The 8,877-nt window shown below is 51.7% G+C and overlaps 1 protein-coding gene across 1 annotated transcript in view; it reads left to right on the top strand.

Moving 5' to 3' along the window:
- Window positions 1-8,877, top strand: part of LOC122542711 (spectrin beta chain, non-erythrocytic 4-like) — a 216,701-nt gene that overhangs the window by 33,829 nt on the left and 173,995 nt on the right. Inside the window, exons 11-12 of the mRNA XM_043680691.1 lie at window positions 5,794-5,952; window positions 7,843-8,549. Coding sequence (XP_043536626.1) covers window positions 5,794-5,952; window positions 7,843-8,549 — 866 coding nt within the window. The remainder of the gene's footprint in view (window positions 1-5,793; window positions 5,953-7,842; window positions 8,550-8,877) is intronic.

Here is an 8,877-nt window from a genome sequence, read left to right as displayed (position 1 = left end):
CCTGTTATCCATAGTAACACAACGGTGTACCCCAATCCTTGTTACCCACAGTAACACACAGGGCATCCCTGTCACTGTTACCGCCAGTAACACATGGGGTATCCCTGTCACTGTTACCCACAGTAACACACGTGGTGTCCCTGTCACTGTTACCCCCAGTAACAGACGGGGTGTCCCTCTCCCTATTACCCACAGTAACACACGGGGTGTCCCTCTCCCTGTTACCCGCAGTAACACACGGGGTGTCCCTCTCCCTGTTACCCGCAGTAACACACGGGGTGTCCCTCTCCCTGTTACCCGCAGTAACACACGGGGTGTCCCTCTCCCTGTTACCCGCAGTAACACACGGGGTGTCCCTCTCCCTGTTACCCGCAGTAACACACGGGGTGTCCCTCTCCCTGTTACCCGCAGTAACACACGGGGTGTCCCTCTCCCTGTTACCCGCAGTAACACACGGGGTGTCCCTCTCCCTGTTACCCGCAGTAACACACGGGGTGTCCCTCTCCCTGTTACCCGCAGTAACACACGGGGTGTCCCTCTCCCTGTTACCCGCAGTAACACACGGGGTGTCCCTCTCCCTGTTACCCGCAGTAACACACGGGGTGTCCCTCTCCCTGTTACCCGCAGTAACACACGGGGTGTCCCTCTCCCTGTTACCCGCAGTAACACACGGGGTGTCCCTCTCCCTGTTACCCGCAGTAACACACGGGGTGTCCCTCTCCCTGTTACCCGCAGTAACACACGGGGTGTCCCTCTCCCTGTTACCCACAGTAACACACCGGGTGTCCCAGTAACTGTTACCCACAGTAACACACGGGGTGTCTCCATCCCTGTTACCCACAGTAACACACTGGGTGTCCCTATACCTGTTACCCACAGTAACACACGTGGTGTCCCTGTCACTGTTACCCCCAGTAACAGACGGGGTGTCCCTCTCCCTATTACCCACAGTAACACACGGGGTGTCCCTCTCCCTGTTACCCGCAGTAACACACGGGGTGTCCCTCTCCCTGTTACCCGCAGTAACACACGGGGTGTCCCTCTCCCTGTTACCCGCAGTAACACACGGGGTGTCCCTCTCCCTGTTACCCGCAGTAACACACGGGGTGTCCCTCTCCCTGTTACCCGCAGTAACACACGGGGTGTCCCTCTCCCTGTTACCCGCAGTAACACACGGGGTGTCCCTCTCCCTGTTACCCGCAGTAACACACGGGGTGTCCCTCTCCCTGTTACCCGCAGTAACACACGGGGTGTCCCTCTCCCTGTTACCCGCAGTAACACACGGGGTGTCCCTCTCCCTGTTACCCGCAGTAACACACGGGGTGTCCCTCTCCCTGTTACCCAAAGTAACACACGGGGTGTCCCTCTCCCTGTTACCCAAAGTAACACACGGGGTGTCCCTCTCCCTGTTACCCAAAGTAACACACGGGGTGTCCCTCTCCCTGTTACCCAAAGTAACACACGGGGTGTCCCTCTCCCTGTTACCCAAAGTAACACACGGGGTGTCCCTCTCCCTGTTACCCACAGTAACACACCGGGTGTCCCAGTAACTGTTACCCACAGTAACACACGGGGTGTCTCCATCCCTGTTACCCACAGTAACACACTGGGTGTCCCTATCCCCGTTACCCACAGTAACACACTGGGTGTCCCTATACCTGTTATCCACAGTAACACACGGGGTCACGCTGTCCCTGTTACCCACAATAACACAAGGGTGTCTCCACACTTGTAACCAACAGTAACACATGGGGTGTCCCTGTCACTGTTATCCAGAGTAACATACGTGGTGTCCCTATACCTGTTATCCACAGTAACACAAGGGGTGTCTCCATCCCTGTTACCCACAGTAACACACGGGGTGTCCCTGTCACTGTTACCCACAGTAACACACGGGGTATCGCTGTCCCTGTTACCCACAGTAAAACAAGGGGTGTCTCCACCCTTGTAACCCACGGTAACACATGGGGTGTCCCTATCCCTTTTACCCACAGTATCACACTGGGTGTCCCTGTCACTGTTACCCACGGTAACATACGGGATTTCCATAACCCTGTTACCCACAGTAACACACAGGGTGTCCCTGTCACTGTTACCCAAATTAATACACTGGGAGTCCCTGTCACTGTTACCCACAGTAACACATGGGGTGTCTCCATCCCTGTTACCCACAGTAACACATGGGGTGTCTCCATCCCTGTTACCCACAGTAACACAAGGGGTGTCCCTATACCTGTTACCCAGAGTAACACACGGGGTGTCCCTGTCCCTGTTACCCACAGTAACACACGGGGTGTCACTATACCTGTTACCCACAGTAACACACGTGGTGTCCCTATACCTGTTACCCACAGTAACACACGGGGTGTCCCTATACCTGTTATCCACAGTAACACATGGGGTGTCCCTCTCCCTGTTACCCACAGTAACACAAGGGGTGTCCCCATCCCTGTTACCCACAGTAACACACGGGGTGTCTCCATCCTTGTTACCCACAGTAACACACGGGGTGTCTGCATCCCTGTTACCCACAGAAACACAGGGAGTATCCCTATCCCTGTTACCCAGAGTAACACATGGGGTGTCCCTGTACCTGTTACCCACAGTAACACACGTGGTGTCCCTATACCTGTTACCCACTGTATCACACATGGTGTCCCTATACCTGTTACCCACAGTAACACACGGATGTCGCTGTCACTGTTACCCACAGTAACACACCTGGTGTCCCTATACCTGTTACCCACAGTAACACATAGGGTGTCCCTATTCCTGTTACCCAGAGTAACACATAGGGTGTCCCTATTCCTGTTACCCAGAGTAACACACGGGGTGTCCCTGTACCTGTTACCCAAAGTAACACAGGTGGTGTCCCTGTCACTGTTACCCACGGGTGTCTCCATCCCTGTTACCCACAGTGACACACAGGGTGTCCCTATCCCTGTTACCAAGAGTAACACACGGGATGTCCCTGTACCTGTTACTCACAGTAACACACAGGGCATCCCTGTCACTGTTACCGCCAGTAACACATGGGGTGTCCCTCTCCCTGTTACCCACAGTAACGTACGGGGTGTCCCTGTCACTGTTACCCCCAGTAACAGACGGGGTGTCCCTCTCCCTGTTACCCGCAGTAACACACGGGGTGTCCCTCTCCCTATTACCCACAGTAACACACCGGGGTCTCCCTGTCCCTGTTACCCGCAGTAACACAATGGCTGTCCCTATACCTGTTACCCACAGTAACACACTGGATGTTCCTGTCCCTGTTACCACAGTAACACAATGGTGTATCACTATCCTTGTTACCCACAGTAACGCACAGTGTCTCCCTGTTACCTAGTCACAGTAACACACTGGATGTTCCTGTCCCTGTTACCCACAGTAACACAATGGTGTATCACTATCCTTGTTACCCACAGTAACGCACAGTGTGTCCCTGTTACTTAGTCACAGTAACACACTGGATGTTCCTGTCCCTGTTACCCACAGTAACAGATGGGGTGTCCCTGTTCCTGTTACCCATAGTAACACATGGGGTGTCCCTGTCTATGTTACCCAGAGTAACACACTGGGTGTCCCTGTCACTGTTACCCACAGTCACACTCGGGGTCTCCCTGTCCCTGTTACCCGCAGTAACACAATGGCTGTCCCTATACCTGTTACCCACAGTAACACACTGGATGTTCCTGTCCCTGTTACCCACAGTAACACAATGGTGTATCACTAGCCTTGTTACCCACAGTAACGCACAGTGTGTCCCTGTTACTTAGTCACAGTAACACACTGGATGTTCCTGTCACTGTAACCCACAGTAACAGATGGGGTGTCTCAATCCCTATTACCGACAGTAACACACGGGGTGTCCCTGTCACTGTTACCCACAGTAACACAATGGCTGTGCCTATACCTGTTACCCACAGTGACACACTGGATGTTCCTGTCCCTGTTACCCACAGTAACACGATGGTGTATCACTAGCCTTGTTACCCACAGTAACGCACAGTGTGTCCCTGTTACTTAGTCACAGTAACACACAGGGTGTTCCTGTCACTGTAACCCACAGTAACAGATGGGGAGTCTCAATCCCTATTACCCACAGTAACACACGGGGTGTCCCTGTCACTGTTACCCACAGTAACACTCTGGGTATCCCTATCCTTGTTACCCACAGTAACAGATGGGGTGTCCCTGTCCCTGTTGCCCACAGTAGCACACGGGGTGTCTCCATCCCTATAACAGTAACACACAGGGTGTCCCTGTCACTGTTACCCACAGTAATACACGGGGTGTCCCTATCCCTGTTACCCACAGTAACACATGGGGTGTCCCTGTCACTGTTACCCACAGTAACACACGGGGTGTCCCTATCCCTGTTACCCACAGGAACACATGGGGTGTCCCTGTCCCTGGTACCCACAGTAATACGCCATGGTGTCCCATTCCCTGTCACCCACATTAACACACAGGGTGCCCCTGTCACTGTTACCCACAGTAATACATGGGGTGTCCTTATCCCTGTTACCCACAGTAACTTACGGGGTGTCCCTGTCCCTGGTACCCACAGTAATACGCCATGGTGTCCCATTCCCTGTTACCCACAGAAACACACAGGGTGTCCCTGTCCCTGTTACCCACAGTAACACACGGGGTGTCCCTGTCCCTGTTACCCACAATAACACACGGGGTGCCCCTATACCTGTTACCCACAGTAACACACAAGGTGTCCCCATCCCTGTTACCCACAGTAATACACGGGGTGTCCCTGTCACTGTTACCCACAGTAACACACTGGGTGTCCCTGTCCCTGTTACCCACAGTAACACACGGGGTGTCCCTGTCTCTGTTACGCACAGTAACACACGGGGTGTCCCTGTCTCTGTTACTCACAGTAACACACGGGGTGTCCCTGTCTCTGTTACTCACAGTAACACTCGGGGTGTCCCTTTCCCTGTTACCTAAAGTAACACACAGGTGACCCTGTCACCGTTAACCCACAGTAACGCACATGTCCCTGTCACTGTTACCCACAGTAACACACGTGGTGTCCCTGTCACTGTTACCCACAGTAACACACGTGGTGTCCCTGTCACTGTTACCCACAGGTACACATGGGGTGTCCCTGTCACTGTTATCAAGTTTTAGAAGATTGCTGACTGCAGACCCCACTGTGCTTGTGAATGAAGTTTGTTCTGTTGAGATTATGACAGTGCTTTCGAGGCCACTAGTGTCGTTCACCGTATTGACGGATGAAAGACTGTGCAAGATTTAATTTAGTTTATCCGAATTTTGTTCAGAACTAAATTCAAATCCTACCCTGAATGGAGTTCACAGCAGTTCCGGAAAGTTCTGGGATGTTCTGGGAAGCAGTCTCTTCACTGTTAGGGTTTTGTTTCAGAATTTCCAAACCAGCAGAGTCTGCTCCAAAATCTGCTGGTGATGAGAGCCAAGAGGGTTTCAGGTCTTGATCTGTGAGAATTTGAGCAGAACTGTCACTCTCCCTCGGTCCAACACACTGTCTCTCCCTCTCTGTCTCTTTCTCCCTCTCTGTCTTCAAGCTCACAGTGTTTATCACCCTTACTGTCCTCTCTTGTCACTCTGTCTCTCTCTCTCTCACTCTTTCACTGTGGCTGGCTCTGTCACTGTCTCTTTTTGTCTCTTTCCCTCACTGTCTCTCTCGCTACCTATCATGACCAGTCCCTCTGTTTCTCACTCTCTCTCGGCAGTAATAGCACCTCCTGCTCGTGCTGATCTCTGTCTCACTTGTGTCTTGTTGTTGTTCTTCGTCCTGAGGCCTGGGAGAGACTGGAGAAGGCGGAGCATGAGCGTGAAGTGGCGTTGCGGAACGAGCTCATTCGGCAGGAGAAGCTCGAGCAGTTGGCACATCGGTTTGACCACAAGGCCGCCATGCGGGAGACCTGGCTGAACGAGAACCAGCGGCTCATCTCCCAGGTGGGATTCCGTGCCCTTCGGACGACCCAAACCCCTGGCTCCTGCTCCTTCTCCATCACCCTGTAACAGTGCTCCCCCTTTCCAATCCTGACCTTAATCACTCTGGAAATATCATTGCCGGAGCTGACTTCACCAACCTTCCAATAGCACCTTTCCAATCGATGAGCTGTGACCGGAAGAAATTCTCCTCATCTCTCACATGAGGGTTTTCTAATGACCTTAAATCTCCGTTCACTGCTCAGTGCCCTTGCTGGAAGGTTACAAAACCCTTCATCATTCTGCATGACATTTACCAAAGCTACCCTTTTGGGCTTTAATGAGAACATTCACCAGCCTCTCGACATTTATTTATATTCATTCATGGCATGTGGGCATCGCTGGCTGGGCCCAGTATTTATTACCCCATCCCTAGTTGCCCCCTTGACAAGGTGGGGGTGAGCTGCCTTCTTGAACCGCTGCAGTCCACCTGCTGTGGGTAGATCTTAGGGAAGGAATTCCAGGATTTTGACCCTGGAAGCGGCAGCGAAGGAACGAAGATATATTTCCAAGTCAGGATGATGAGTGGCTCAGAGGGGAACATGCAGCAGGTGGGTGTTCCCACTTACTTGATGAAGGTGACAGTGAGGTGGTAATGTCACTGGATTTGTAATCAAGAAGTAATGATCTGTGAACATGAGATGCCATGACAGACGATGGAATTTGAATTCAGTAAAAATTAAGTCTGGAATAAAATGTTGGCCTAATGTTAACCAGTGTCAATTATCATTAGAAAAAAAATCTGGTTCATTAACTCCCTTTAGGGAGGGAAACCTGCTTTACCTGGTCTGGTGTACATGTGACTCCAGTCCCACAGCAATGTGGTTGGATCTTAACTGCTCCCTGGGCATTAAATGCTGGTCTGGCCATCCTGTGGGTAAGAACTAGAAGCAGGAGTAGGCCATTCAGCCCCTTGAGCCTGCTCTCCGATCATGGCTGATCTCAGCTCGGCTTCAGCTCCATTTATCTGCCCCGCTCTCCATAACCCTTCAACCCCTAAATGATTAAAAATCTCCTCCTTGAATGTATTCTCTGTTCCAGATGATGTACATTAAAAAGAAACTGATCACCCATCATTCAAGTGAATCTTTTTGAAGGGTTCCTTGCTAATGTATTCTCCCTTTGTTTCTGATGCGTGTTCATCTAACCCAAACCCCAACCTGTCCTGCTCTTTGTAAAGGTTTGTACCATTATCACAGCCTCCCCCTCCCCAAGACCTCTCTGCACCTGCACTCTCGTTATGATTGGACCATCTGGTTAATAGTGGCCCTCCTCATCGAGACGCTGAGGAATGTTCTAGAATGGCTCCCACTCACACATTTCTAACTCTGCTACCCCGCAAGGATGGATCTGTTGGAAAGTCTTCTTTTCCTTCGCTATTCTTTCACGGGATGTGGGTGTGGCTGGCTAGGCCCAGTATTTATTACCCATCCCTAATCGCCCGGAGTGCAGTTAAGTGTCAACCATGTTGCTGTGGGTCTGGAGTCACATGTTGGCCAGACCAGATATAATTTCCTTCCCTAAAGAATATTGATGGGTTTTTGCGACAATCACCAGTGATCATTATTAGATTATTAATTCTAATTTTTAAAAAATTAAATTCACATTTCACCATTTGTCCTCTTGTGACTTGAACCTGCGTCTCTTGAGGATTAGCCTGGGGCTCTGGAATTCCAGCCCAGTGACTTTTAAAAATTAAATTCACATTTCACCATTTGTCCTCATGTGATTCAAACCTGTGTCCCTCAAGGATTAGCCTGGGGCTCTGGATTGCCAGCCCAGTGATATTACCACTTGCCCACGCGCTGCCCTTACAAAGCTGCTTTCTGTAATCCTCTTCAATTCTCCCCTCAGGATAATTTTGGTTACGATCTCCCTGCGGTCGAGGCAGCGATGAAGAAACACGAGGCGATTGAGGCGGACGTGTCATCATACAAGGAGCGAGTGCAGGTCATCAACGAGCTGGCTCTGGAGCTGGACTCGGAGAATTACTATGACATCAGGCGCATCACTGCTCAGAAAGATAACATCCTGCGACTGTGGGGCTTCCTGGAGGAGACACTGGCCGCTCGCAGGGCTCGGCTCGAACTCAACCTCTCGCTGCAGAAGACCTTCCAGGAGATGGTTCACATGATTGACTGGATGGAGGAGATGCAGGTGAGGAGGGCACTGCGTATGTCCCCGACCTTTGACCTTGTCCCTCCCCTATTCTTACCCCAAATCCTGTCACTCCCCTCCCTGTTTCCCAGTGTCCTGTTTACCGTTCCCGATGCCTCTCTCTCATCTCAGACTCAGCCCCTCCCCTCCCAAACTCCACCCTTACACCTATCGCCCGTCCACTCCCACTTCCTGTTTTCCAATGTCCTGTTTCCTGACACCTCTCTCCCATCTCAGTCTCAGCATCCCCCATCAAACTCCACCTTACCCTCATCTCCAAACCACTCCCATTCACTGTTTTCCAATGTCCTGTTTCCCATTCCCTCCCGACTCCCCGACATCTCTCTCCTATCCCAAGCTCATCACCCCTCCCACCCCAATCTCCACCCTCAGCCCTGCCACCCCTAATTCCAGCCCACAGCAGACTGCATTTATAGAGTCATAGAGATGTACAGCATGGAAACAGACCCTTCAGTCCAATCCGTCCATGCCGACCAGATATCCCAACCCAATCTAGTCCCACCTGCCAGCGCCCGGCCCATATCCCTCCAAACCCATCCTATTCATATACCCACCCAAATGCCTCCTAAATGTTGCAATTGTACCAGCCTCCACCACATCCTCTGGCAGCTCATTCCATACACGTCCCACCATCTGCGTGAAAAAGTTGCTCCTGAGGTCTCTTTTATATCTTTCCCCTCTCACCCTAAACCTATGCTCTCTAGTTCTTGA

The sequence above is a fragment of the Chiloscyllium plagiosum genome, chromosome 41, assembly GCF_004010195.1.
Source record: "Chiloscyllium plagiosum isolate BGI_BamShark_2017 chromosome 41, ASM401019v2, whole genome shotgun sequence".
In the NCBI taxonomy this organism is placed as follows: Eukaryota; Metazoa; Chordata; class Chondrichthyes; order Orectolobiformes; family Hemiscylliidae; genus Chiloscyllium; species Chiloscyllium plagiosum.
This window is presented reverse-complemented; position numbering and strand designations above follow the sequence as displayed.